The 26,714-nt window shown below is 38.9% G+C and overlaps 5 protein-coding genes across 7 annotated transcripts; 3 read left to right on the top strand and 2 right to left on the bottom strand.

Moving 5' to 3' along the window:
• Window positions 1-1,538: 1,538 nt before the first annotated feature.
• Window positions 1,539-3,594, bottom strand: cmc2 (C-x(9)-C motif containing 2). 3 transcript variants are annotated; one of them, XM_042213742.1, is made up of 5 exons: window positions 3,283-3,585; window positions 2,836-3,111; window positions 2,457-2,573; window positions 2,296-2,367; window positions 1,539-2,184 (listed from the first exon to the last, which is right to left on the bottom strand). In XM_042213742.1, exons 3-5 carry the CDS (start codon window positions 2,535-2,537, stop codon window positions 2,101-2,103), a joined length of 237 nt encoding a protein of 78 aa, XP_042069676.1. In that variant the 5' UTR covers window positions 2,538-2,573; window positions 2,836-3,111; window positions 3,283-3,585; the 3' UTR covers window positions 1,539-2,100. The 3 variants fall into 3 exon arrangements, with proteins under 3 accessions (XP_042069676.1, XP_014196024.1, XP_014196028.1); XM_014340538.2 differs by having other exon boundaries at window positions 2,457-2,527; window positions 3,037-3,111; window positions 3,283-3,584; XM_014340542.2 differs by lacking the exon at window positions 2,836-3,111 and having other exon boundaries at window positions 3,283-3,594.
• A 995-nt stretch (window positions 3,595-4,589) lies between these two features.
• cenpn (centromere protein N) lies at window positions 4,590-7,829 on the top strand. Its single transcript, XM_005915163.3, has 10 exons — window positions 4,590-4,892; window positions 5,036-5,081; window positions 5,213-5,272; window positions 5,732-5,805; window positions 5,933-6,106; window positions 6,200-6,301; window positions 6,492-6,546; window positions 6,669-6,778; window positions 6,894-7,017; window positions 7,472-7,829. The coding sequence occupies exons 1-10, from the start codon at window positions 4,722-4,724 to the stop codon at window positions 7,591-7,593; spliced, it is 1,038 nt and encodes a 345-aa protein (XP_005915225.1). The 5' UTR covers window positions 4,590-4,721; the 3' UTR covers window positions 7,594-7,829.
• A 1,742-nt stretch (window positions 7,830-9,571) lies between these two features.
• Window positions 9,572-16,308, top strand: atmin (ATM interactor). The gene is made up of 4 exons (XM_005915164.3): window positions 9,572-9,951; window positions 12,035-12,160; window positions 12,596-12,795; window positions 12,902-16,308. Exons 1-4 carry the CDS (start codon window positions 9,667-9,669, stop codon window positions 14,664-14,666), a joined length of 2,376 nt encoding a protein of 791 aa, XP_005915226.1. The 5' UTR covers window positions 9,572-9,666; the 3' UTR covers window positions 14,667-16,308.
• Window positions 16,309-16,422: 114 nt separating this feature from the next.
• Window positions 16,423-20,426, bottom strand: LOC102300857. Its single transcript, XM_005915165.3, has 3 exons — window positions 20,233-20,426; window positions 19,821-20,048; window positions 16,423-18,380 (listed from the first exon to the last, which is right to left on the bottom strand). Exons 2-3 carry the CDS (start codon window positions 20,013-20,015, stop codon window positions 17,634-17,636), a joined length of 942 nt encoding a protein of 313 aa, XP_005915227.1. The 5' UTR covers window positions 20,016-20,048; window positions 20,233-20,426; the 3' UTR covers window positions 16,423-17,633.
• Window positions 20,427-20,780: 354 nt separating this feature from the next.
• On the top strand, window positions 20,781-26,202 carry LOC102301182 (protein phosphatase 1 regulatory subunit 3E). Its single transcript, XM_005915166.2, has one exon. It carries the CDS (start codon window positions 21,130-21,132, stop codon window positions 22,051-22,053), a length of 924 nt encoding a protein of 307 aa, XP_005915228.1. The 5' UTR covers window positions 20,781-21,129; the 3' UTR covers window positions 22,054-26,202.
• Window positions 26,203-26,714: the final 512 nt, after the last annotated feature.

Raw genomic sequence — 26,714 nt, 5'->3', positions numbered from 1 at the left:
AATGTAGACTGTTTTCTGTAACTAATTGCATGTAATATACTGTAAATGTGCTGCTTGTCTGAATTCCTTGTATTTCAGGGTATGTTTTGTACCACCATTATAAGTACTGTTAGAAATGTTGCGTTTTATTTTTTTATTTATTTGAAATAACTGTTGTGCCGTGCCATGTGGTTTACTTTGCTCCAGAGGCACCCCGGCTTCTTTTTCGTGACCCTGCAGAAAAGTGAATTAGCAAAATAGGCCCAGAAAAAAGAAAATGTCTACATAAATACGTCCTTCATGACCAAAATGTTAACACTATTGCCACTTGAAGATATGATTTATAAATAGAGGTGTTGTACATGATCAGTGAGAGACATGGGCTCATTTAATTTAATTTACATTGTGCTTTAAAACCTTTGTGAGTATGAGCTGAGGTCTGTGGTGTAAACAGATTGTTGACATTTGTATAAGATTTAATGCAATGTGAGATTGTTAAATGATTTTGTGGTCATTGATTGCTGGGATAATAAGGTTGGAAGCTTTTTTGTTTTGTTTTTGTCAACCAAAAATTGACAAAAACAAACAATGCCAGACTTCCACCTGAGCGCATTAAATCTAAAACCTTTACAGTCACACCAAATGATTTTACACTTACTGTCTAAAGGAAATGTGATTCATGTAACAAAATCTAAATTGCCGTATACTCAGGTTTCTGTACAAAACAATTTATTGTGGTCATTAGATCCATGAAAGGAGACCCTGTCTTTACTTCTATTGTACTAATCTGATGATAGATTATTTATATTGTGTCATTTGCTTCATAAGAAGAGGTATAATATGGCTTCTGTACAGCATCAATGAACACAAGTCACTCAGGTCTGCTGAGCGCTGCTCACGCTGAAGATTCATGGACTTTAATTTATTTATTTTGTAAAATATCAAATGTCTTTGAGTGTCAACTTGGACAGAAGCATTTCTTTGGTTTGAAACTTTATTTAGGGCTATGGGAGTTTATAATGTATTTGAGCCCCAAATCGCCAGCTCAGCATGTGTTTGAAGTGTGCTTGATGAAAATATTTGAAGTATATCAGTTATAACTTGCTCCATTATTTATTACAAATTGCAGGTTTATATTTTATTTTACTTTTTAAATACACATACCTACATGTGTATTTTTTCCCTACACTGTCTGAAAGCACACCTTGGGTTGCCTTATAATTTAAATGTTTGTCAAGGAGTTATTGATACATTGTGATGAGTAGAATGAGCTGCTTCAAATAAAGAAACAATTCTTTGACAACATGTTTTTACATTTGCACAAACACAAGGCTTCTGCGTATGGTTTGCACAGCTAGCCTAACCTTACCTAACACTGAGAAAACCTCACACTTCTGATGTGGTTTTAATTACCAAAAAAAAAAAAAAAAAAGACTCATGTCGATCATTTTGTTAGCAAAATGCATATAAATGCTACATGTGTTACATGCTGCGAAACTGATACTGTGTCCCGCGTTGTTGTGGCACCATGTTAAAGCAAGAACAGGTTCTTACATTAATTCAGAGTTTTACTTTATTCAAAAAGAATCAATATGATTCCCAATTCGAAGAAATCTTCAACAATAGATACTGTTATACGTTAACAGAGTAATCATTGCTGTGGTTTTGTGCCAACAGACACATCAGTGATGGAGCAGTAGTCCGCTGCAAGAGATGGGGTGGGGGAATAATAATCCCCAAACTCAATCTTCAATCTCAAGTACTAGATGTTTTTTTTTATGTTGACCTCTTGACATTGTTGTCAACACTTCAAGTTTTAGTCTATGTAGCTGATACAAAATACCCATGTAAGCTTAATTGAGCTTACTTGCTATTCAATAAAACTTTAAAAATACCAGTAATATAAGCATCAATATGGCAAGATTACCATTTTGTTCTTGGAGACGCACACCATTAAATGAAATCACCCACACTGCTTATAAAGAAATAGCTCTTCATCTGTCCTGACATGAAATGTCAGCTGAGGAAGCCTGGTACAGAGTGTCAAGCTTCATTCAGTGTGCCAAAATCTCAGTAGGTTTAACTTGCTGTGCCAGTGGCACAGTTGCAGTAAAATGTCCCTTAGAGACGGTCTTTAGGTCCTTCTTTCAGCCTCTTCTTCATCTCTATCGCATGCTGCTTGCTGCGCTCCCGCTTTTCCAGTCTCTGTTGAATAGTAAGGAGACAGAAATGAATGTAAGAAAGAAAAAAAATCTTTTAATAGGATTGATTGTTGTCCTATCCATAAGTGGAAAGAAATTTAAAAAGCTGACAGACCTCTTTCTTCAGACACTGACGCATGGCACGGTCCACATCGTTACATGTGCCAAAGAACTTCAGAATATTGTGCTGATCGTAAAAGCAAACAAGGTTTTACACAATTTTATATTTGTGCATGTGAAGCATAGAGAAATAGTCACATTTGGAGATTGACTTACCTCGTTGTGGCACTGTCTCAGTTGACTTATTAGTTCATTACACTCATCTGTGTGAAGGTGAGGTGACAGGTCAGGGTGCATTTTGAGTTAAGGGCTTACTGAAGAACTGCAGAGACACTGAAAGGCAACAAGCAAGAGATGAACTGAGGATATACTCTCATCTATAAACAACTTAAAATACTCAGCCCAAGGGGGGCACCTTGGAAGTAATATGATTTAAGACTAGTATACAATAACATATAGCAAGAAAGCAAAATATTGCCACATCTGGAACTGCTGATGCCCAACCAATAACAACTAATGAATCAATAATTAAATTCGTTATTTTAACTGTTTGAATGAATTATTCCACAGACTGCTTCAACTGCACTTTAAATACCGTATATCAGGGGTATCAAACATAAGGCATGGGGGCCAGAAGCATTCTGGGAAGCACTCAAATCTGCCCCACTGGATGGCAATGGAAAACAAGGAGTGCATAAACATCCTGTCAAGATCAAAGTGGGTTGTATGTGCCCCATGATGTAAAATTAGTTTCACATCCCTGTAGTACGTCAGCAGCATTTCCTCTAAAGGATACTAACACCTCCCCATCCCTCTCCATCCTGATGTGTCATAGTGATGACCGAGATTGTTTTTTCCAGTGGACACTTACCTGCAGACACAGAGGCAGAGACAAGAGCATTGTGTCAAATGTACACCATCTACATTTACTTTGGCATTATGTTAGCTAGACTAGACTTTGAACTGGGGATCTGTACTACGTATGTAGTAATTTATAATAAACTTCATGTCAACACTGGATTATCAGCTGAATTACACTTACCACTGCAAAGGCTTTATCATCTGAGAAGTTTCCAGTGGGTAAAAAAGGCACTGCTTGCTAACTACTAGCTCCAAGCTAACTTCACAGAAGATGAATCTATACAACCATTGAACAACTGCAGAAGCTTTATGGTCTGCTGCAAGTCACTAACGCCTTAATGAACTGGACTAAATGAGCTGTAGTAGTACTATCGCCGGTTTAACCTACAAGAAATTACAATCTAAAGGACGCGCCTGCCTGTTACAGGACGTGAAGCTTTCGTAACTGTTTCGCCTCAACGATTTGAGTGACAAGAGTCGAGGGCGAATCGTAGCCTATATTCTTCTTTGGCCTCACCAATGGCGTGCGTACTTCCCACAAAAGGCGGGACAAATGATGACGGGAGTTTGCAGGAAATACAAGAAGGCTCCTCTCCAAGCACCTCCGTTTTTGTGAATGGGTACGGTACTATTTGGTCACCTGTGCTACACATTTTTTTTCCGCCATTACTTACTATTTCTGTAATGCATGGAACCTTGTTTCCGTCACTAAGTTTTTTTTGTTTTTGATTTTTTTTTCTTAAGTCAGATGTTCATGTCATTATTTAACATGAATTAATTAATAACTCGAAATGTCAACGATGCTTAATTACCTACTTACGTTTCTTTTGTTGTTGTTTTTTGCTTGTTTGTGTGTGTGGCGTGTGTGTGGGGGGAGGGGGTGTATTTTGTGTGGTTTGTGTTTACGTAATTTGAACAATCTGAGTGATGGGTTTTACCGTTTTTCCTCTGACAATATTTCCTCTTTTTATTTATTTATTTAGTTATTTATTTTTGGTTGTTATTTTGTCCTTTTCATTTTGGAAGGTGCATGCATAAATGGGGAAAATTCACAACTAAATGGACTAAACTAAAAATGAATAAATAGTGTTCATACTCTGAGTAAACTACTCATTGGTCAAACCTAGCCTAACCTAACTAACCCCGGACCCTAATTTAGTTCGTAAGTCAAAATTTCCAAACCGTGACCTGAACTTTTGACTTAGAGATGACAAATTTTCTTCTATTTTTTTTTCAACAGTTTCTATAGCAGCAGTGTGAACTTTATGAACTTTTTGTATGTCATAATTAATTTCACTCAATGGCGGTCACTAATTTCTTTCAACATTTAACTCTTTATGTAAGGGTCTTATTAAGGTCATTATTATATACAGATTAGTTGGTCACGTCAGTAGCAGCGGCACTTAAAATTAATATGTAACTCCAAGACAGCAGAGGGCGCTAAAGGAAATACGTGAGTCCGTTTTGCAAATATCTGATTGGTGGATTCGTGTGCTTTTATTCTGGGCGGTTTGTTTGGAATCGATCGACTGTGGTGTGCGTTGTCGTGAAAGCTGAACAGATCGACAGTTTTACTCAAATTCAAGCTGTCTGTCTATTTCGGTCACTGTTGAAGGAAGCATGGACAACACTGTTAAACGTTTACTGGAGCGACTCGTAAGACGGATACCGAGTCGAATGCTGAAGACAACGCTGGATAAGTGGAGCCGTTTGACGGCGACGCAGCGGCAGTCCATAGATTACACAGAATCAAAATGGGCGTTAACAGAAAAACTACTTGCCATTTGCGAGGTATTTGGCTGGTTTTAGGCAATATAATTAGTTGTTATTTCTATGTGTTCATTGTACACTGTAAAAATGTTCACATTGAAACTACTATTAAATATTATGGTGTTTGCTCTATTAGTGTTTAACATAAGTGTTGTGTTTCACAGGAAAATGAATTGACAGTTAAACACATAGCTGAGCTGGAAATGATATGTAAGTCGAGCGAAGTTACTGTATTATATTATTACTATTACTATGTTATCATTTTGGCTTTTTGCTATATCAGTGGTAAGGACAGATTTACAGTTCACTAACAGTGCTTGTGTCGCCCTGGTTTCATACAGATGTCATCGAGAATCCCAACCTGGGCATGTGGCATGCCTTCCAGCTCATGGACCCTCAAGGTATGTTGAAACAGTAACCTGCTCTGTGTCGTCAAGGGCTGAAAGCCTATAAGTTTTGAACCTTCGTTGAATATCGAAGCTCTTGGGGTTTTCAGGGAATGTTCTGTCTTCCTCCCCTCACCCCAACCGGTCGCGGTAGATGGCTGCCCCTCCGTGAGCCTGGTTCTGACGGAGGTTTCTTCCTGTTAAACGGGAGTTTTTTCTTTCCCACTGTCACCAAAGCGATTGGTCATAGAGCGTCATGTGATTGTTGGAGTTTTCTCTCTTTTATTATTGTAGGGTCTACCTTACAATATAAAGCACCTTGAGGCAACTGTTTTTGTGATTTGGTGCTGTATAAATACAATTGAATTGAATGGAGGTTTTCTTTATTAAATTGCTGATGGCTTTAAGTGCCTTAATAATATTTTCATTTCTTGCTGTCTTTATAAATATCTTGATTTTTTTTTTTTTTTTTAGATGATGCTCACTCTGTAGAGCTGACACAGTTCAAGGAACAATTTAAATCCCACCTCAGTGAGCTAATAAGACACGTAAGCTATTCCATCTAATTTACACCCAAAAATCCTATTTTTAAATCGTTTCATCAGCAAATTACATTTCACATGCTTCTCTGTTAACCTCCTGCATTATCAGTCCGTTTTCACTTTATATTTGAAGGTTTCTATCAAGATAAAGAAGCACACAGATGAAGCTGTGTGGATTCGAATTGCATGGGGAGACACCTTTTCTCGCCCAAACCACCTGAAACCCACATATGTCGTTCACTATCTTCAAACCCCTTACGTCTTTCTGAGCAGCCTAACTTCAAAACAAAAGCCTCTGTTGTCACAGGTAAGGATGACTTCTGTGGTTAATACGTCACATTGTTTATCCAGTTTCCTTGTTTGTTTCCATCCTACTTTAAGAGACTTGTTTGCTTTGCAGGCTTTGGTTCTGTCCACCCGATATCAAGCTATTAAGGATGCTAACCTCAGTGGACGGAAGCTCACTGCCATCAGAGATCTGCTTATGAAGCAGTATCTGCAAGTATGCCTGATTTATTTTATTTTATTTTTTTAGAATTATTTACTAGTTAAGACTGACTTTATTTTTATTGTTTTCATTTCTTAGATTTTGTGGGCTGCATACAGTGTTTTCACCTTTTTAAATTACTGCTTTAGAGAGAAAAATGAGTGGAATTTTACTCTGACCTTTTTTTCCTTTTAAATCCACCTAGGTGTTTCCCACCAAGTTTCCCAGCCCTCTGGCAGAAAGGAATCGTGTTGTCTCAAGTATGTTTTAAAACTTTTTGATTTTCTTTAAGCTGTTTTCTCTATGCATTTCTGTCATATGGTGAAACATGTACTTACATTTTTAATGCTGGTTTTATGTATGTCTTTATTTATATGTACAGACCTTCACATAGAAAAAGAGCAAGCTGGGTCTGCAGCAAACAGACATCAAATGGCTTGTGAGGCATTTGGTGATGGGCTATTACCTCAACTACAGTCTGCAGTTTACAAGGTAGCCGGACAACACCGACTAAGTAAAATAAGTTGATTATCTAAGTTGTTTCACTGCTTCACAGATACAGATGTTAACCCAGATGCTGCCATGTTCCTTGTTAATGTTTCATCAGCTGGAAACAAAATTCAGAGATCACACCAATAAGACCATGACAGAGCGGGACGAGCCATTCAGATGTGTTGTTAAATTTGCAAGCACCAATCTCCTCGAGTCACTCAGACACTCTGCATCCTCAGGTACACAGAAAGTGTTAAAAACAGTCATAAGAGTAACTATCATCGTCTTTTGTAAGGAAGTAAGTTATGTTACTATAACCTGGTATGTCACAAAGTCATGTAGAATACTAACTGCATCTCTGCAAGTGTCCACAAGAGGGCACCAAAGTCCTGGAAGAAATAGCCATATAGTAATGCTGTTACATTAAGCTACTTCACAATATTCATGATACTTTGGGAAGAGGAAACTTTTCTAAGGAAGTTTGCTTTTATGTTTAATTGTTACGTCCCTGAATCCTCCTCACTTTGCAACTCTTTCCCACATTTTCCGGTGTGGGTGGAGACAATCAAAAAATACTGATAGTGACAGGTAATAGACAAATTCTCAGTTATGACGCAGGTTAAAACCTGATCCTCATTGTTGTCTTTCTGGTTTCTCTAATGGTTATTTAAACATTGTTTTTCTACTTTACAGGAGTTGCTTCCACCCCTGTGACACCCCTTCTCTCATCCGTTCCCTTAAAGGGAAAAAATTATTTTGTTATCACAGACAATGGCCCTGGACCTTCATCACAAATGAAGCCATCACAGAAATGACCATCAGACACTTGATTTAACTTGTAGCATGCTCAGTCCATTAGTCCATTCATTTTACTTCATACTTTAATGATGCCTTTGTTAATAAAACTCTCAGTCTGTTTCAATAAGAAATTTTTATTCTTGTATTTTTATATCTTCAGCTGTAGGTATACTAGTTGCTGGCAACTCTGTCACTTTATTGTTTGTCAGCATTGCATATAAAAGCAGAATTTTAAATATTCCTGAGGTTTTGTCATTTGTTTTCTGGTATTGATACAAATGTGTAATTTTACCACACATTAATATAAAGTGTTTTTCTGCGTAGCAATCAGATGAAACCAGCCCCTCACACCTCACATGCACGTTATTTCAAAGTGCATTTTTACTCTGTTTGTGTCTGTATACAAAACATTTAGACAAAAGCTTTAGTCTCAAGTTTATTGTAAACAATCCTTTCAAGCTTATTTAAAGCATCATTGGTCAAAGCAATTTTTTAGTCCTGTTAAAACGTGTCCATTTAAAAAAAAAGGGGGGGGCTTGTAAATATGTGATTTACACAAGTGAAAGGTGTAGTGGCAATTCCTTTACTTTTAAAAGTTCAAACGTCCCACAACTTAAAGTCCACAAGCCACTGCTGCATTCAGGTAATATTTCGTACGCAGGCAAAAGAAGTCCATTGTCCAAACATTTTAGTTGAGTTTTGGTTTATTTATCCATCTTGGCAAGCAATAACAAGATCCTTCCTGCTGCTTCTCCTGCTCTGGTAAAAAACCATAGGCCCACCCCAATGCATGCTGGTCCTATACCAGTCTCTTTATTTATAGAAACAAAATGGCCCTACAGCTCTTACTAACTAATTTAACAAAATAACAACAAACAAACAAATCATTTAAAACAAAATATTAACCGACAAATAAACCCCAAAATATAAGTAAACTAACAACAAACTTTAACTAACTTTCAAACAAAATAAAGAACAAATAGCTCCAACAAAAGGTGTGTATTAGTTAAATAGATCTGTCTTTACCAACCATAGTAGCCTCTTCATATGTTAACTAATAAACTTAGACTGGGGGAGTTTGGGAGATATGTGAAATTTGAAAGATACTGGACCCCATCTGATGTAAACAGAGGTTTACATCAGATAGGGTCTGATGTGATGACAAACCCAGACACTGAATCTAAACGTTTTGAGAGGACAAAGTGAAAGCTCTGATTTGATAAACGGTATTCTTTCGAGTGTTTTGTAGTCAAGGCGAGTAATGAGTCGGAAGATTTGCAGAACATGTCTCCAAACATTAGTGACATACAAACAGAGAGCACAAGTCCCGCCAAAGGACTTTGCTGTTCTATGATGTTTTTATTACAATATGATTATGTGTGCAGTTTTTCCAGATTATGTGTGTTTATCTCATCCTGATGACATCAGCGGTTTCTATGTATTATGCTGATGTCAGCATTGTTAATATGGAAATATATAGTATAGTATATTAATCTTTTTGTGTCACTGTGAAGTCATGTGACCCTAACCCTATGAATATATGTATTAAAATCATAGGTTTTATCAACATGAGTGGAGCAGAATTGGCTGAAATCTTTGGCTTATGTCTCCAAAGGTCTATCATATTGTTGTGAAGTTTGCAGGTGATGCACTTTTTTTTTTTTTTTTTTTACTGATTTTCACATTTAGTGCAATCTTAACCCAATTTTCACCTAAATTAATTACATAATTTCTCCTTTTGTGGGAATGAATGAAATGGGATCATTCATCAAAAATAGTTGCAGGAATATAGGAAAAAAATGAAATATTCAGTTTTCAATTAGGTGGGTCGCATTCATTAAAAAAAAATCCAAAACAAAACAAAAAATCTAGAACTTGTCATTAGTGATGCTGAACCGGGTTAGAGTCCGCGCTATACGCACTCGAAGTCTAATTATTCGTCCACCCGTATATGTTAAAAATCACATTATTCTGCAAAACGGAAATGCGAATGTCATCTAGGATGTGACGTAAGCCCGAACAGGAGAGTGGAAAGGTGGCAATGCAGCCTTACAGGCAGCGTTGAGGGACGGAATGATCCTTTTCATACAATGCTGCTGCTGGGGCTCTCTGCCAAACACGGAATGCACTGTCAACACAGAAACATGGCTGCCTCTTCAACGGGCAAGGCGAGTAACAGTAATAACGCTAATGCCGGCAGCCTAAACTGTAACGAAGAACCTCTGCCGCAGTCTCGGGAAATGATAAAACCCACCATCGTGGAGCTGACCAAAGAAGTGAGGACGAACATCCTATGCACCGTGGAAGGATGTGGCAAGATTCTCCCCAACACACCTGCGTTGAACATGCATCTGGTTAAGTCGCACAGAATAAAGGTAACTATTTACTAAATCAGGTTATTCCGATGTGAACAAGTGAACTCAACTACGATGCTAACTTGGCTAATTCGGTTGAGAGAAAACTATCATTTAAAAAAAAACGCAAGTCATCCATAACTTCGAATTAGCTAGCACGTATGGTCGTAGTAATGTGTTGCCAATAACGCTGGGACAACATAGTCGAGCTTTGGTAAAAGTTAACTAAGTTTCTTCTTGACTGTTATTTAATTGGTGACTGTTTACTATTAGCGAGTTAGCTATACTGCACCTAGCCGCTTATGTTATCAATTATTGCATTTGTCAAGAGAAATTCGGTGCTTATTGCATTAATAATATACAGATATACCCCCTTTAACAACTCGCTAAAAACTAATATTTAATATTAATCTAGGGCAGGGAATTTGGGAGTATCTAAATTGGCTGTGTGTGTGCAAAGCTAGAAATCTATTTGTCGTTGTATGGTTACGGTCTCTCAGGAATACGACCGCACAAACAACGTGCTGTCTATCACGAACACAATACTTAGACTTTGGTCTAAATGTTTAAACCGCCTCAGCTGTACTAACTCCTAGTTCCTCTGTCCTCACTGGACTGGGCACTTCGTGGGACGCAATAATTCACTGTCTCCCAATGAATGAAGTTCTTTGCTGGGAAAGACTGCCTTTGTCCTGCAATAGACTAAGCTCTTTGTTTAAAATAGGTGAATGTTAGAATTTGAATTAGCTCCTAGAAGTAATCCATGCTGGCCCAGCAAGGAGAGCGTTTAAAGGCCTAAAGAAACCACAAGTTTTACTATTTAAATCTGAGTTGCAGTCAGGAGTAGTTTAAAGTTTAAAGTTAAGCAATCAGTTTCTAAATGTAATTCAGTTTTTACACCAAAACTTTAAAAGCTGCCGTAAAGCTGGGTGAACTGTGTTTGGTCCATGTTCGTTGCAGTCCATGAATAAAGAGTTATATTGGTCACTGTGTTGGGTTTTCATGGTGCATTCACACTTTCCTCAGAGAGTGCCTGTAAGAGGCACAAAGGAAAGAAAGCGAGCAACAAGAAGGCAGCACAGCTTGCCTGTGTTACTTTTAATCCACAGCTATGTGAAACTTCTGTCAGCAGCCGTAATGATATTATGGTTGACATAATGATAAAGTGCATAAAATGCCACAGTTGCTCACTCAGTGCTTCTGCATAGTTGATGGAGCTAGAGTTGGGCTATATCTGTTTATATTTAACAGCACCATAACGTCACTGCATCGCTCCACAGCTGTTTCATCACTGTTTATATTGTTTCCATGAAGACCTTAAAAAAAAAAAAAATATATATATATATATATTATATATATATATATATATATCTATTATATATATAATATAAATATATTTATATATATATATAAATAAATTTATTGACTGTGTGCAGTCAGATCAGTCCATAAAACTCATGAGACTATTCCCATTCTAATCCAGAATTAGCTTGCCTTTCAAACCATATCACTTCCCTTAGCAGAAAGAACAGTTTAGAGACTATTACTTTGATTTACCACTGTATTGGCTAGTCTGTTGGAGAGAAGATTTGACTTTATAATTGATATAAGCTAGCCATAGGACAGACAGTAAATCTGCTTGTTTTCTCTTCTGAGCTACAGCCAATCACAGAGTCGTGACATGACTCAGGCTTCAGCCTACGACCATATGATGCCGTTTCAGAGAAGCACAAAATTTGGATTTGCTGTCTACAAAATTTGGCTTTTTAGTTATATTCTTATCACGAAGCAGACAGTGTTTGTTAGCTTTATCTTTTCCACAGCACAAGCACATGAATCTCTTCAATACTATAAATCAGAGACAATTGTATGTACAACAGTCATCCCATGGTGCTTATAGTAAGGTAAAGACCCGACAATATTGGGGGGAAATCAACCTTTATATCATTAGCAATTATATTGTAATTTGAGTTTCTTAAATATAAACACAGCATGGGAATGTGTGTTTAAGTCTTACATTCACATATTTCTGATCCAAGTATCTGTAATGCATATATCTGTATTTTGTCCTCTGTTAATACTTTGTTGTCATTATCACCCCCAGGATGGTATTGTCAATCCCACGGTCAGAAAGGACATGAAGGGCTCTCAGAAGCTTTACTGCTGTCCTATTGAGGGTTGTCCCAGAGGCCCTAACAGACCTTTCTCCCAGTTCTCCCTGGTTAAGCAAGTAAGCATTTCCTCTGTGAAATGTAATCAGTTATTGTTCTATTTTTAAGAACCACTTGTGCAACTTAAAAAATAACCTTGCATTTTTAATGTAAGCAGTGTTAAATAATTTACTGCATGATTAAGTTGTATACAGTGTCCTGTAGTCTGAACTGAAAGCCTCTGATACAATAGGTTGAGGAAAAAAGAACTGCCTAATGTGAAACACATGTATCAATATGAAATACCATCTTAGCATTTCTACTCTGATTCTTGTAGCACTGCAAAACACAGGGAAAAGCTGCCTTTCTTTCCTAGTTTTGCCTAAATTATACTGTGACCTTTAACTGGGTGAATCACTAGAAAGAAGTAAATGGACATGTGCTTTCCTTTTCAAATTCCGTTTGGACATTTTTATTTTAAAGCTATTTTCTGCTTTTGATTCATTTCATTTCAGCACTTCATGAAGATGCATGCAGAAAAGAAACATAAGTGCTCCAAGTGCAACAATGGCTACAGTACAGAGTGGGACTTAAAGAGGCACATAGAAGACTGTGGAAAGACCTACCACTGTACGTGTGGCTGCCCCTATGCTAGCAGGGCTGCTCTACTCTCACATATCTACAGGACGGGTCATGAAATTCCAACAGAGCACAGGCATGTACAGGGATAACCCCAACACTTTCATTCATATACTGTATTTTGTTCTCTCCATGCATTTATGATTGTTATCATTTTATCTAATTTATTTATTATTTTGCAGAATTCCCCCAGTAAAAAAGAGAAAGATGGAAAAACTGTTAAGTGGTTCTGAAAAGGTTAAGATCAATGATTCAACCTTCCAGATCATCCCTGCTGCCACAGAGCAGACAGACACTTCTCTCCCTCCTGATACAACCATTACTATCCCAGACTCCCGGAGGAGCCTGCAAAAGTTGCTTTTACCAAAACCCAAGATGGCTTTGGTTAGTGTTCCTGTGATGCAGGTGGCTCATTTGCCTGTACTCCTTCCATCTACAGAAAGTGGGGCTCTGAGGTCTGTAGTGCTTGCTGTAGATAGCCAAGGTTCTGTTAGTGCCCTTCAGCTCCTTCCACAAGCCACAGGAGCAGTGGTACCCCAACTTGATGCTAAAAGTTTGGGTTTCAAGGATAGCATGCCTACTTCCCGCTCTAGCCAGGGGCCTATTAGCACAGGAGTGCAAGTCAATCTGGATCCAGTAGGTGCAGAGGATTCAACCGTCAGCATGGCAGCACAGCGAGGAAGGAGCACTTCCACCAACATTCAGACAGACAAATCGTACTTGTCAAAAATGCCCACAGGAGTAGGGGTTGGGGAGGGACTAGGCTTGTGCTCTGTGGGCGAGTCCTCTGTGTCTTCTTGCTCCCAAACAGACATCAGTGTCAGTGCCCAAGTCCTTTTGCCAGTCAGTGTTGAAACCCAAACATTCTTCTCCCGAGCCAAATCCACATCGTCTATTGGAGCTCAAACAGACAGCCAGTGCCTGAGCCATATTCCCAGCGCATCCTCTTCTGTGCTTCCGTACAAAACCAGGCAGACACAGACATACTTTGCCATGCCACAATCGGAGGAGAAGGCTCAGAACCAGGCTGTCATGTGCTCAGACCTATTTGGCAATGACTCCCTCAGTGTGTCAACCCAAACAACTTTGGACATAGATGACACCCTTTGTGCTGCAGGAAGCACTATATATGAGGACTCAAAATCAGAAGGTGGTATGTGTTTTGGGGTGCAGACGCATGAGCTGAGTGCAAACAACATGGCAGACAACCAGACCCAAACAATGACCTTGTTAAATGACCTGGAAAACATCCTGTCTGACAGTATGTCAGGCCATCAGGTGCTCACAGAGGCTTCTGCAGGCTGTGGGTCAAGTCTCAGCTCTGTTCAAGAGCAACATAACGGCATCGACTTTGATTTTGAAGAATTCCTCAATGCTGTGCACATCCAGACACAGACCGAGGAGAGTGAGCTGGGAGGACTGGGTGGTGACACGCCAATGGAGTCTCTAGACATTCAGACACAGACAGACTTCCTACTGATGGATGATCTGGACCAAAGTGAGGGACCAAGCCGAACCCAAGCCAGCGACTTGGAGCTATTTGATACTCAAACTCAGACTGACCTCAATTTTCTGCTGAATGCCGGAAGCCACATGCCCCTGAGCAGCATCTTGCGACATTCAAGCTTTTCTATGAGCACAGAGTCATCAGACACAGAAACACAAACAGATCTCCCTTCATTTGCCACGAGTCTCTCTGCTCAGACTCCTGTCACTCAAGGAGAGAATGCAAGACTGCTGAACAGCACAGAGACACAGACTGTGACCAGCCAAGCAGAAGGCCTAGGAAACCTGTTCCTGACCAGCAACGAAACCCAAACTGTCATGGATGACTTCCTGTCAGCGGACTTGGCGTGGAACATGGAGTCCCATTTCAGCTCTGTGGAAACCCAGACATGTGAAGAACTTTGTGCTCTGTTTCAGCATTCTGAGAAACCCAACAGCTGAAGCTTCCCATGCCTTTGCAATAAAGGTTTCTGATATCTGCCTCTTCCTATAAGAGGAAATGGTTTATGCTGTCCTCTGGCAAATCAAACCATAGTCTTAGCAGCAAGAAGTCTGCAGATATGTTTTCAACCATTCCACTGGGGGCATAATGTCCAGAGCCCTTCCTGGTGTCTATCCTGACAGCATTGCTGCACTTTATTAGCTCAGTGGGCATGACCCGTGAGCTCCCGTGACAGTTTACATATTTATTTGCACATAAGGTAACATTGTACGTGTCTTGTCTAAAATGCAAGCTTACTTGTATATTTCAGTGCGTAGCCACTGTGACTGGTCACTGTTTGGTCTTAAGAAGTTGTAAAAACATTTAACATTACATAAAGTTTATCTCTGCACTTAAAAGGGATGACATACATACCTATATATGGCTGTCATGAAAGGCTTGTAAAATTGCTACCTTGTATGACAGCTTTCAAATATAGATGTACTGCTGTAAAACAATCTCATCTCAGCTGTACAGTATACAATATTGTACATTTAGTTTACATACGTATGCAATGCGCATGAAGCCTTTAAGCAGCACAACATAAAATATTGATTCTGCACATGTGCATCTGAATGCTGCATCTTCAATGTTACCTTGTCAGTGGCAACAAGACTGTAAACTCTGACATTGCAGGCAGCTGAAAACATGACAAGTGAGATTTTTTTTTTCAAAGTAAAGGCTTTGCATTGCTCAAAGCAGAAGATGTGTTGTTGAAATATAACCTGGCACAAAGTAAAAAACAATGTTTGTCCCGTGTTGCGCACCTTGCATTAAAATGTGGTTGTGAAGTCTGATGTTTTGTAAACACTTTTTGTGTCAAGGCCTCTAGTTAAGACTTAAGTCAGTAAGCAGGCTAGGCTGTCATCGTCTTTAACTTATTCATTAGCTGGATGTAAGTGTATACATTAGCAGTACACTGCTGAAGTGATCCAGTAATGTTACCGTGCACAAAAACAGTGGATTAGAGCTAGGATTAGCACAGATTAACACAGTGTTTTGTTTTGTTCTTTTAACTTAAAGGACTTACACTTTAGACCCAATTTCCCACACTAATTTTTTTCAAATCACTAAATGTAACTTTTTTTCCACCCCCACTTTTCTTTTTTGTTATATTGTGACCTCAGTTACCTCATAGGCACCACATAGACTGTTCTACATGAGACCACAGAGCTATAGGCCTTGTTTATTTTCCATTTTTGTTGTGTTGGTGCCTTAACCCAAGTATTAACTTGAGTTCTGTTACAAATAATTTGCTGCTTCAAAGTCATGTTTATACTAGAATACCATGATGAATAAACAATGAAAAATATCTGAATCCTTTCAGTCTTTGTTTTGCATGTTTTATCTGTTTAGTATTGATGTTTTTATTGTGATTGCATGCAATGTGAGAATGCCTCTGCTCCATGTTTATGGAAAGATTTACGCTGTGTCACATGAAAATATTCCTTTGCAGCATTTGATTGAAAATAATTACTTTGATTCCATCACATCTTAAATGAATAGTGTTTAATGTCATTATACTTTATGGATGTTTATTAAAACTGAAGAATGTACACAATAATGACTCTGTGCCCAGACATATTATGCTTTTTTTTTTTTCTCCCACTATTCCCAGTTGGTTTATGGATTATTTCTCTATTTTAGGAAGGTTCACGCCTATAAAGTCTGAGCATGTTTTGTTTTAAAGCAGTAATTCCAACTTTTAATTCCTAAATTCTAATACAATAGAGCTGTTTCCTTGCAGGTTTAGTGGAATGGGGGAAAATGCCTATATTTGAATGGGTAGAAGCTATGTCACTTTCTGGTGTCTGTTACAGTGCTTTACTTTCTCTTTGTAGAGAGTGCATGCAGATATTTTTCCAGCACAAAATATTTGTTTTTGCAGAATTTATTTGATTTTTCTGTTGCCTAAATGTGTCGACTTAATGGCTGCCTTTAATTATTGTTCAAGATACATTATAGATGTTGTTAATAAACTGCTGGCAAGTGTTGATTGTGTTCATTTTTATTTTTTCCCAAAACAAAAATAGGAAAGTAGTTGCTGAAAGATGGACAAACATGATCAATATTTGTTTTTGGTTTTTTTTTTAAAAAAGGTTATAAGTGGGTCATACATGTTTTATTCATGTGATCTTGAGTTCAGTATTACAATTGCACACATTATGTCATCGTCTCTTAAGATTTGGTTGTGCGAAACAAATTTTGCACTATTAGTTTTTTCTAAAACAAAAACCTTTATAATATTGTACCTTTTTTCTTCTTCTGATGCAGTTACAACCTGCCCAGTATAAACCTACTAAATCCAGGCCTGTGCATTTATTTTACATCTGTGTAGGTAGGGAAAAGAATTAGAGCAATACAGATAAATGTAATAAGGTAACAAAATTGCCACAGCTTAAAGAGTATTATAACAACTGACTGAAAACAGGTCATGAGTCATGTTGACCCTGGAAACCAACATGACCCTTGGCATTTTCAGAAAGAACCTTGGCTCCACCCATTATCCATAACCATTACCAATCCCTTGTTTACTAATATAAAAGTTAAACTGTATTAAGCAGATGCAGTAGTTTGGCCACAGTTTATATTATGAGAAACAAGCTGCGGTGCAATGTTAAAGTTCTGACCAAGTTGTAGTCTGCTTAAATTCAAAAATATTAGCGACCACCAGTGCCACTATTATGCCAGGCCGAATTTCTTCTTCCAGCTAACTGTATTTTAATGGTATGTGATGAGTGAGGCTGACAGACAGGATGCCCTTTATAATAAAAGATTTTGCCTTTACTGCATACTTAAATATTCAAGTGACAGATTTTTATTTCACATGCCTCGTTCAGCTTAAAAGTGAAGTGAGGCAGAGAAGAGGCAGCTCAGGTGCATTTGTGAAATTCCTTGTGAGAGACTTTAGTCCTCAGTGCATTGAGTCAGGTTTGGAAGACATTGTATTTAATACCTCTTGGTATCAAAACATTGTGTGGGTTTTGCCAAAATGTCTGGTACTTGGAGGTTAGCGCTGCAGAGAAAGTGGAAATATCTGAATTACTAGCAGTGTCCACTCTAGTTCCCCTTGTTCCACGCTGCTTGTCTAAAAGGAAACAGTTTTTCTCTGAGGTTTGTTTCTCTGGAGTCTTCTTGTCTCTACAGAGATGACCACTGGCCTTGGCAATCAGGTGAGGTGGGTTAATAGGTGGTAGAAATGTGAAGTTTTTAATGGGAACCACTCTGTTATTGGGACGATGACTATGTTTCCAAGGCTTAGCAGGCTTGTTCTCTGGCACAGAATATTTTGAAGACAGATGGTGAAGCTGAGAAAGTGTCTCTTTATCCATCCCTCTCTCGTATATCTTTTCTTCCAGTAAGAGATGTGTCGGATTTCTCTGCATGGCTTTAAGGAAAGGACAGTCTGCAGCATCTGTCTGTTGAGCTGCCATAGCAGTTTGACTCCAAGATCCTGTGTGCTGACTTACTGACACAAACTTCTTAAAATTATCCAGGCCTGCATGAGACTCACAGTGCTGCTCTGTAATGCTGGCTGAGCTGTCTCCATTAGAAGGCACTGGGTCATCAGATGAAGGAGTTCCATTGTCAGCCTCCTTATGCTCTGGTTTCTTGTATGTGTTTGAAGTCAAAAGTATGCAGCTCAGGGGAACAACTCTGGCCCAACCACAAACCTGTTGCAAAACCAAGTTTTTTTTGTTAAGTTCGGATATGTTTAAAGCTAAAAATCACAAAGTAAAAATACTTATTGAATCAAGTAAGAAACATGCAAATAGAAGGAAAGCAGTAAAAGCACAGATGTGATTAATAATACGTGAATGAAGATTTAGTCCGATTCTGTCCATCATTATAAAATGTGACCATATTTTTTGCATTTTGCATATTTGTCATACTTAGATGCTTCAGATAATCAATACTAATATCAGAAAGGGTCATTAATTGTTAAGTGATGATTTTTTTTAAAGAAAAATAGGTATCCAAATCACCCTCACTCTATGTGAAAAAGTAATTGACTCCTAAACCTATTAACTGACTGTGCCACCCTTGGCATCAGGAAATGAGTCTTTCACATCGCTGTGAAGGAATTTTGATCCAGTCGTATTTACAGAATTGTTTTAATTCAGCCACACTGAAACGTTTTCAGGGATCAATGGTCATGTCATGTCAACATATCCCAATCTCATTTAAGACTCACTAGGCCACTATGAAACCTTCATTTTGTTTTTGTTTTTTTAAAACATTCTGAGAGGGACTTGCTGGTGTGTTTCAGCTCGTCGTACCCAGATCGTCACATTACCACCACCATGTTTAACTGCTAATATGATGTTCTTTTTATAAAACTCTGTGTTAGATTTACATCAGATGTAATGGAATGCGAACTTTCCACTCTACAAAATATTTTCCCAAAACTTCTGGGAATCATTGACATGTTTTCTGGCAAATTTGAGAGCCTTTATATTCTTTTTGTTCAGGAGTGATTTTCTACTTGGACCTCTCTCATGGATGTCTTTTTTCCCCCCACTCTCTTTGTTGTTGTTGAATCATGAACTCTGATCTTAACCTTGGCAAGTGAGGCCTGCAGTTCTTTAGATGTTGTTCTGAGTTCTTTTATGACCTTCTACATGAGTCATCGATGGGCTGTGGAAGTAAATTTGGTAGTCCGTCACTAGTGGGAAGATTCAGTACTGTTCCAAGTTTTCTCCATTTATGGAAACTGGCTCTCACTGTCTTTCACTGCACTCCCAAAGCCTTAGAAATGATTTTGCAACTCTTTCCAGGCTGGCTTTGATAGATTTCATAGATAGATGACTTTGATAGATTGGAGCAGATAGAAGTGGATAGCCCTTTTCCCTTAATGAATTAATAATTGTTTAAAAATTGCATTTTGTATTTACTAGGGTTATCATTGACTAATATTACAATCTGATTATCTGAAACACATAAGTGTAAAAAAACACAAAAAAATAAGAATTAGGGAAGGCGCCTAAATACTTGTTCAATTTATCACTAAGTCCAAACTGTGACATAGAAGACACTTACTTAAAAACAAAATTGCAACTACATATAGGTAACAAATTAAGAGAGGTACAGTAACAGGATATTGGATCACTTACAGCATCCTCCCAACCAGAGTAACAATGGAACTCATTTAGCTCCTTCTCATTCAAGAAGTTCTCCTCGCTGGTATCTAAAAGGCTTTCAACAAGTCTCCTTTCTGCTATTTCGTGCTCGCCAGCTGCGTTCTCCGGTGCTGACAGCTCCCCGTCTGCTCTGTCCACAGCTGTACGATCCCTTTCTTGCGAGGTCATGATGTAGTTAGGTCCTTTGACTCATGGTGAGATCTCGAAAGGGTCATAGAAAACAGAATTTCCTTAATTACTTAAAAATGCATCTTGAGTAGCACTTTTACTGTAAATATGATCAACTTAACAAACCTACCGCTGATTTTGCTTACCAAAATAAAGCAAACTGGATTATTAAACGAGGAAATTAAGAAATACATGAATAATATTTGTTGCTACTCACAAACAACTTCTGCTGTGTGCTATCTGTCGTGGTGGCGACTTTTTTATTTCCCGATTGAGAGTTTTGTAGGACAAAAGCGGAAGAAACGGTGAATGCCTTTAGAGACCAACTGCAACGCCGTCGTCATGGTGACACTTAAAAGCCCGTACCGTCAAGCCGTAGAGAAAGGGGGAGGGGTTCCTGCGCTCTTGCTGCAGACTACTACCGACACATTACTGTCCTATATCTGTATTAAGTATAAAAAAAATCAACACAATAGCTTCTTTTTTTTTACACGGGAACGCTTGATAATCTAGTTATGCACACAATATCTGGATGTACCAGACTGAAGACAAAAGCACATAACTGTTTTTGATGCTACTAAATTATTTATTTCATGCGGTTTGTTTTCAATGTCACAGCGTTCAAACGGGGAAGTAAACCAGCTGAAAACTTGTGAAGAAGGAAACCATTTTGGTCAGTTAAACGCGCATCTCTGCACGTAAATGTAGATGAGACGTCAACCTCTGCCCCGGGAAGAGATCAGCTGTGAGAGAACACGCATGAATTTCCCCACATTCAAGTGGAAACGAGGAGATATTTGATGTGAAGAGGAAGGAATTTGGTTTTTTTTGTTGTTGTTGTTTTTTGAGCAAACAGCTCTCCATATTTATTTTATGATGGATTTTTGGTTTTTAGTTTTTTAAAGAAGCATCTGCAAGAGGAGAGTCGCGCTAATTGCGGAAAGCAACAACACTTTGGTTTATTGGTCCAAGGCTGCAGAGTGTCAGCTTCTGACGCAGGCAGAGCACCTATCCTCGAGTTGCACACTAACACCTGACGGCTCCATCTCTTGCATCGCCGGTTTTTCTCCATAACGACTACTCCGGCTCTGCAGTTCAGGGACTCCAACGTTTTATGGAAGCGGAGTCTGCGCACCCTGTCGCGGTCATGCTCCCCCCAAAGAACTGCCTGCCGAGGAACTACAGCTGCATAGCTGGACTATTCGGGAGTCTTGCAGCGGCAAATCCGAGGCTTGAAGATGGGGAGGATTTTGACATGGTGAACGCCACTTGTGAGCCTATCGAGAGCGCAGTGGTGAATGAGAGGCCAAGGGGCAGGGAGATTTCCCTGAAGCCCCCACAGAGCCCTAATCTGCGTCGGAGGTGCACGTCTTTGCCTACACCTACAGAGAGAGCAAAGTTAGAGATCGCCCGCAGCAGAAGCCCAACCATTAAGAAAAAAGTCCGCTTCGCGGACTCCCTGGGCCTGGAGCTCATTTCAGTGAAGCATTTCGACGACACAGATGTTCCCGAGGTGCCTGAGCGCATAATGGCAAAATTACCCAAGGGACCCCTTCACCTTCATCACTTGGAAACAAAATTCCCCCGGGGTCCTGCGCAGTCTGTGTTCATGGAATTGCAGTTCACCAACCCAGGCACATTACCCGGCTTCGAGCAGAAAGTGAGGGAGGTAAACGTCCTGTTGGAGACCGTGGAGGCAGACGAATTCAGCCTCTCCGGCTTCGTGCGCGTGTTGAATCTGGCTTTCGAAAAGAGCGTCTCTTTGCGCTATTCCCTAAACAACTGGATAACCTTTATGGACAGTTTGGCGTCCTATGTTCCTAACTCGAGCGACGGTGACACCGACAAGTTCTGTTTCAAGATAGTTATGCCCACATACCCAGACAACGGAGGAACATTGCAATTTGCAATTAAGTACTGTGTCGGCGGGCAAGAGTTTTGGGACAATAATAACGGCAACAACTACAAAGTCCGTCGTCACCGGTTCAAGATGTCTCCACCTCGGGAATGGGAAAACGGATGGATTCATTTTATCTGAGCTTTGACGTATGCAGTGACACGCTTGCGCCATTTGAGCGCAATTTATCCCCGGGTACCTTATAAGCCTGTAAAACAAAAGATTCAAATTATTATTATTCCGTCATTGTCAGCTGTATACATTCCGTGACAGAGAAAATATTTTACCAAGATATTTCAAACAGTGACCCTGTGGTGGCGACGCACCGAGGGTTGAAATGGCCTGCTGTTTAAGCCTGATAGGCTTCCCGGTGTGGGATGCTGTTCGATATGTTGCCTTGATGTCAGGGCTCTGTACAGCTTGGTGCCCTTTGGGAGGGCATGTTCTCGTTATGTAATATAAAAACACGCGCCACGGAGAACGTGCCGGGTAATGCCAATTTCAGGCATCACTACTCATTTCAAAATGCTGTAACTGTCAGTTTGCATGTGTGCAAACATCGACTCAAAAGCAAAAAGAAAGCATTTTAGCTGATGGTAGCATACGCCCCTGGTCATCACCTGCAGACTGGGGTAAACATGTCTTATCCCCCCCGCCCCCCCTAAAAGATGGAGATATAAGGTGGTTATTTAATTTAGATATTCAACTTATTATTTCCTACTATCACGCCATTTAAATGCCTTATTCTAAGCCATGATGTAGGGAGTTGTTGATTTGTGTTGTACAGTATTATCTTCATTGGGCTTGAATGGAGTTAAATGCATTAGATGTTTAACGTCATTAAATTTACAATGTAAAACAATCCAGGGACATCATACTTAACCATACAAAAATCTGCCTCTTAGCAATACATTTGTAGCCTATTCAACATAAATTATTTTACGTTTTGCATATTTAAATTATGAAGAATAAGCTGGTTTGACAAAGTTCAAAGACAATGAAGTAATGTTAAATATCTTTCTCTCTCTCTCTCTCTCTCTGTATATATATATATATATATGGAATTTAAGAATTCTTTATAAATATAACTATAAAGAACAGGTTTTTCAGGACTCCTATTCTTTATTCTTTACAATAATTTCTTGTTTTATCTGAATGAAATCCTCCAGCATAGCTTTTATCACAAGGAAAATGTCTGAAGTAGCTGTTTGAAAGGTTAAGTTTACCTCTAATTACCTGTGGACCTTTTTTGTTTCTTCTCTTCTTCAGGTTGACTGCTAAAGAACAGATCTTATTTTCACAACAATTATTTTTTAACTAATATATTTAAAGAAAAGCGTCTTATTGTACATGTACAGCCTTGAAACAAAAATATCTAAGATTCTTGACAACACTGCTTAACTATATTTTTCACAGAGCAGGTCTGTCTATAGTCCAAGTAGCTATCACACAGGTGGCTGTGTTTAAATATCTTTAGCTGCTTTAAATGTACACGATAGTCATCTGTGCAAGAATAGTGCTGCTCCTCACACTTCTTATACTTTATGTGAACGGATTGACTGTCTTTCGTTCTCAAATTGCAAACTGTCTGCTCGCTTTCATCATACAGTACACCTTTATAAATGTTATTGTCATTTCTGGACAAACGTGTGTCTCACATCTAAGGTCTTTTTACTTAGATCAGAGGCGAGCAGCCTTCCAAACTCTCTCGCCTTCACTGTGGCTGACGAAGCTTGTCTGTTGTTCAAATCATTTTAGTTAAATGCCAATATCCACCGCGCTTTTAAAAATCTGTACAATAATATCAAAGCGAGCATGTGCAAAGTTTAGCCTTTAGCTGCTAGAGGAACAACAGACATGTTGCTTTTAATTCCAGTGCTCAGACTGTAATCTGAACATCACTTTGGCCTTTGTTTACATCATCATGGCCTCAGAGGGAAGCTCTCCGTTTAATGAGGCCATCGCGCCGGGATGTTGACAGAGACTATTCCTATAACCACTTAGTTTTTGGAGCACTTCCACTGTGAATCCATCAGTATTGTTTGTCTCCAAAGATGACATAATTTATGTCAGGGCTACGGTGCTCTACTTGATCATATTAGATCAGTTATGATGAGATGAGCGATGATAGTTCCAATCATGCAACTTAACTTTAGCACGTACAGAGCTGAATTTCTCTCATTGGTTTATTTAAATACATTGTGAATATCTAATGTCCTGTCATAGCAGAATTTAGTGTATTATGCTGTTACACCAGTGGGTATTTGCATATTGTCTGCTTTGGTCTGTGTAAACTTTGTTCCAGCATCCATGCAATGCAATACCAGAAAGCATTAATTATCCAGGCTGAGGTGACTGATGTGGGCTTAGAGAGATGCATCAATAGCCAACTGATCACTGCCAACATAGACTGTGATTTTTGAATTTAATGTTTGGCTCATATGTGGCGGTATTTGCTTACTAGATAACAATAAAGTGTTGGGGTTGCTTGACACAAGAGACTGTGTGAATATAATTGTCTTGTCTGTTATCTATTACATTTGAACCTGTTGGTTTCGCGTCGCAAAAACTGTGAAAACTGTGGCGATCCCACAGCCCTGTTAATGCAACTGTCGAACTAGTTTTGCAATGTAAAAATGTCATTTGTAGACGACAAATCTGGATTTTTATTCTGGCATCTCCAACACTGCTGTTGCTATTGGTGCATCTCTACTACAAAGAAGATGGGTCTGTGGTCTTAGATTTTCACCATAATCAATTCATAACTCACTGATATATAAGTATGTATGTAAATGTGTTAATGTTTCATATTGAATGTCTTCCTGCTATGTTGTGTGTACTTTGAATCATTTTAAAGGCAGACTTGATGAATTAGAATGGTACAGGCTTGTTGTCCTTTGGTGCTGTAAAGTTTTATCAAAATAATGTGTTTAAAAAAAAAAAACTGTTAAAGCAAACAATTTTTTTCTCCAGGAACATTTGAGTAAATGCTATTGTTAGAATTAGGAATGTCACAAATTGATATTTTCTCCCGAAATGTTAAAGATCATCCCGAATATATGCATCAAAATGTAAAAGAAAAACAAAACGTGAAAATAAGGACTATATTGGACACTGTGTACACAAATATAGGTGTACTCTCATCTTACTAAGCTGTGAGTTCACTTAGAGATGTGTAAGAGAAGTTTAAGCTGGAGAGTGTAAGTGACTATAAAATATGTAAACTCTGACGATGAAGAAGGAGGCGACATGAGATATTTTAGTGTTTGATAACTTTTAATATGAGCGACTTATGATTGTAGTTGACTAAGAGAGTGCAGTCTAATCCAGCAAGAGGAAGGAAATGTGATGTTGTAAAGCTTTTCTTGTCAATAGTTACCAAACAAAATGTTTGCCATCGTTTGTCGTATTTTTGCTTTTGCTCACCATCGAAAGCCTAACTCACCTCTGTCGATGACCATTTTACAACATTTCTTCCTTGATCTGCTGTCTTGTCAGTGATATTTTTGATTTCTGTAATTCCTGTGCAACCAGTTTTTGCTGTAACATCTACACCCCGAGGTATTTTCTGCAATGGAACGTAACCATGTGCGCATGTGTAGCTGAAACATACCTTCATTTCACGTTCGGGTTTTAATGTAACTCATTTTGTTTAAGGTTAATAAAGGCATTTTCGATGGAAACCAAGTGTTCTGTGAGTTCCTGTAGCTCACATCCACCCGGCATGATCTCTGATATCTGCGATTTAGAGTACTGTGCCGTCAGTGTTAGGGCAGCTGCGGAGCTGTGCATGTGTGCAATCCCAAAGTGTCCGTTTTGTCGGTCGACTGAACATCTAATTTTCAAGGAGTTGCTGTTGCTCCCCATTCGTAAAGGAGCACACTGCAGCGGGCTGCAGCCATCGCCATTGTATACCAGGCTGAGGACATGTCCTCTGAATTGATTGCTGCTGACACCCTACCCTTATTCTGTTTACGACAGGGAGGGGGTTGCAGCTCGAAGCAGGAAAAGGTACAGCCAGACCTGAAGAAATGCTTTATAAACTGATAATAAAATCATCCCACCTTAATCCTGTTTCAATGTTATTTATTTTAAATAATCATACTACCATAGGACAGTAAAATCAGAGAGCTGGTGTATTTATTTTAGCACTAATACAAAAGGTCAAGAGGGCTAAGTTAAACCTTTGTGTGTGACTATGTATAGACATACTACACATGAGCTTTGTTTTGGGAGATTGGTGTCAGATTAAGAACAAGATCCTGCTTAATCTTTGTGTTAATCTCCTAGTGATGACTGATCTGCGTTGGCCAACAGTCAAAGGAAGTTGAGCCAAACTTTGCTTACTTAAAGAAGTGCTGAAGGCTTCCTGACATTTTGGAAGTGTTCTGCTTATCAGAGTAATACTTTCAGCCACCAATCAGTGGGAATCCATATGGCCAGTCAGTGAAAACCTGCTGTGAGACTCCAATTTAATTCTGTTAATAGGCATACTCAGCAGCTTGCTCCAATAGGTGGGAAATAAGAGTGCAGATGAAATGAGATTCAGATATTCAGAAGCAGTAAGCGGTGAACTGGGAAATTAACGCATTCACCGTTTGATGTGATTGCAGCGCGGCACATTTATCTTGTCTGCATTTTATTTAACTCCTTGAAAGATACATTAGATACATCATATGTCATCAGTCATGTAATAACAGATTTCTTTTGGCATGAATGTGAAGACCGTAAAATGCAGGAAAAAACAAACAAACAATAACACCAGCATGCGTGGATCTGTGTAATTACCAGGCAGTGGTAAT

This window comes from Haplochromis burtoni, unplaced genomic scaffold (assembly GCF_018398535.1).
Source record: "Haplochromis burtoni strain Fernald_Lab_line unplaced genomic scaffold, NCSU_Asbu1 Contig_11, whole genome shotgun sequence".
Classification (NCBI taxonomy): domain Eukaryota; kingdom Metazoa; phylum Chordata; class Actinopteri; order Cichliformes; family Cichlidae; genus Haplochromis; species Haplochromis burtoni.
The sequence above is the reverse complement of the archived record's forward strand: the minus strand, read 5'-3'. Positions and strand labels throughout refer to the sequence as shown.

What these genes read in the sequence shown, in the direction of transcription:
- LOC102300857 (XM_005915165.3), bottom strand. Translation starts at nt 20,015, where the DNA reads ATGACCTCGCAAGAAAGGGATCGTACAGCTGTGGACAGAGCAGACGGG. An exon ending in ACTCTGGTTGGGAGGATGCT is followed by an intron (nt 18,381 to 19,820) that starts GTAAGTGATCCA and finishes GTTTTGCAACAG; the next exon opens with GTTTGTGGTTGGGCCAGAGT.
- cmc2 (XM_014340538.2), bottom strand. Translation starts at nt 3,073, where the DNA reads ATGACACATCAGGATGGAGAGGGATGGGGAGGTGTTA. An exon ending in AGAGGGATGGGGAGGTGTTA is followed by an intron (nt 2,528 to 3,036) that starts GTATCCTTTAGA and finishes AAATGCACCCTG; the next exon opens with ACCTGTCACCTCACCTTCAC. An exon ending in GTCAGTGTCTGAAGAAAGAG is followed by an intron (nt 2,185 to 2,295) that starts GTCTGTCAGCTT and finishes ACTATTCAACAG; the next exon opens with AGACTGGAAAAGCGGGAGCG.
- LOC102301182 (XM_005915166.2), top strand. Translation starts at nt 21,130, where the DNA reads ATGGAAGCGGAGTCTGCGCACCCTGTCGCGGTCATGCTCCCCCCAAAG.
- atmin (XM_005915164.3), top strand. Translation starts at nt 9,667, where the DNA reads ATGCTGCTGCTGGGGCTCTCTGCCAAACACGGAATGCACTGTCAACAC. An exon ending in TTAAGTCGCACAGAATAAAG is followed by an intron (nt 9,952 to 12,034) that starts GTAACTATTTAC and finishes TATCACCCCCAG; the next exon opens with GATGGTATTGTCAATCCCAC. An exon ending in GAAATTCCAACAGAGCACAG is followed by an intron (nt 12,796 to 12,901) that starts GCATGTACAGGG and finishes ATTATTTTGCAG; the next exon opens with AATTCCCCCAGTAAAAAAGA.
- cenpn (XM_005915163.3), top strand. Translation starts at nt 4,722, where the DNA reads ATGGACAACACTGTTAAACGTTTACTGGAGCGACTCGTAAGACGGATA. An exon ending in AACTACTTGCCATTTGCGAG is followed by an intron (nt 4,893 to 5,035) that starts GTATTTGGCTGG and finishes TGTGTTTCACAG; the next exon opens with GAAAATGAATTGACAGTTAA. An exon ending in AAGGAATCGTGTTGTCTCAA is followed by an intron (nt 6,547 to 6,668) that starts GTATGTTTTAAA and finishes TTATATGTACAG; the next exon opens with ACCTTCACATAGAAAAAGAG.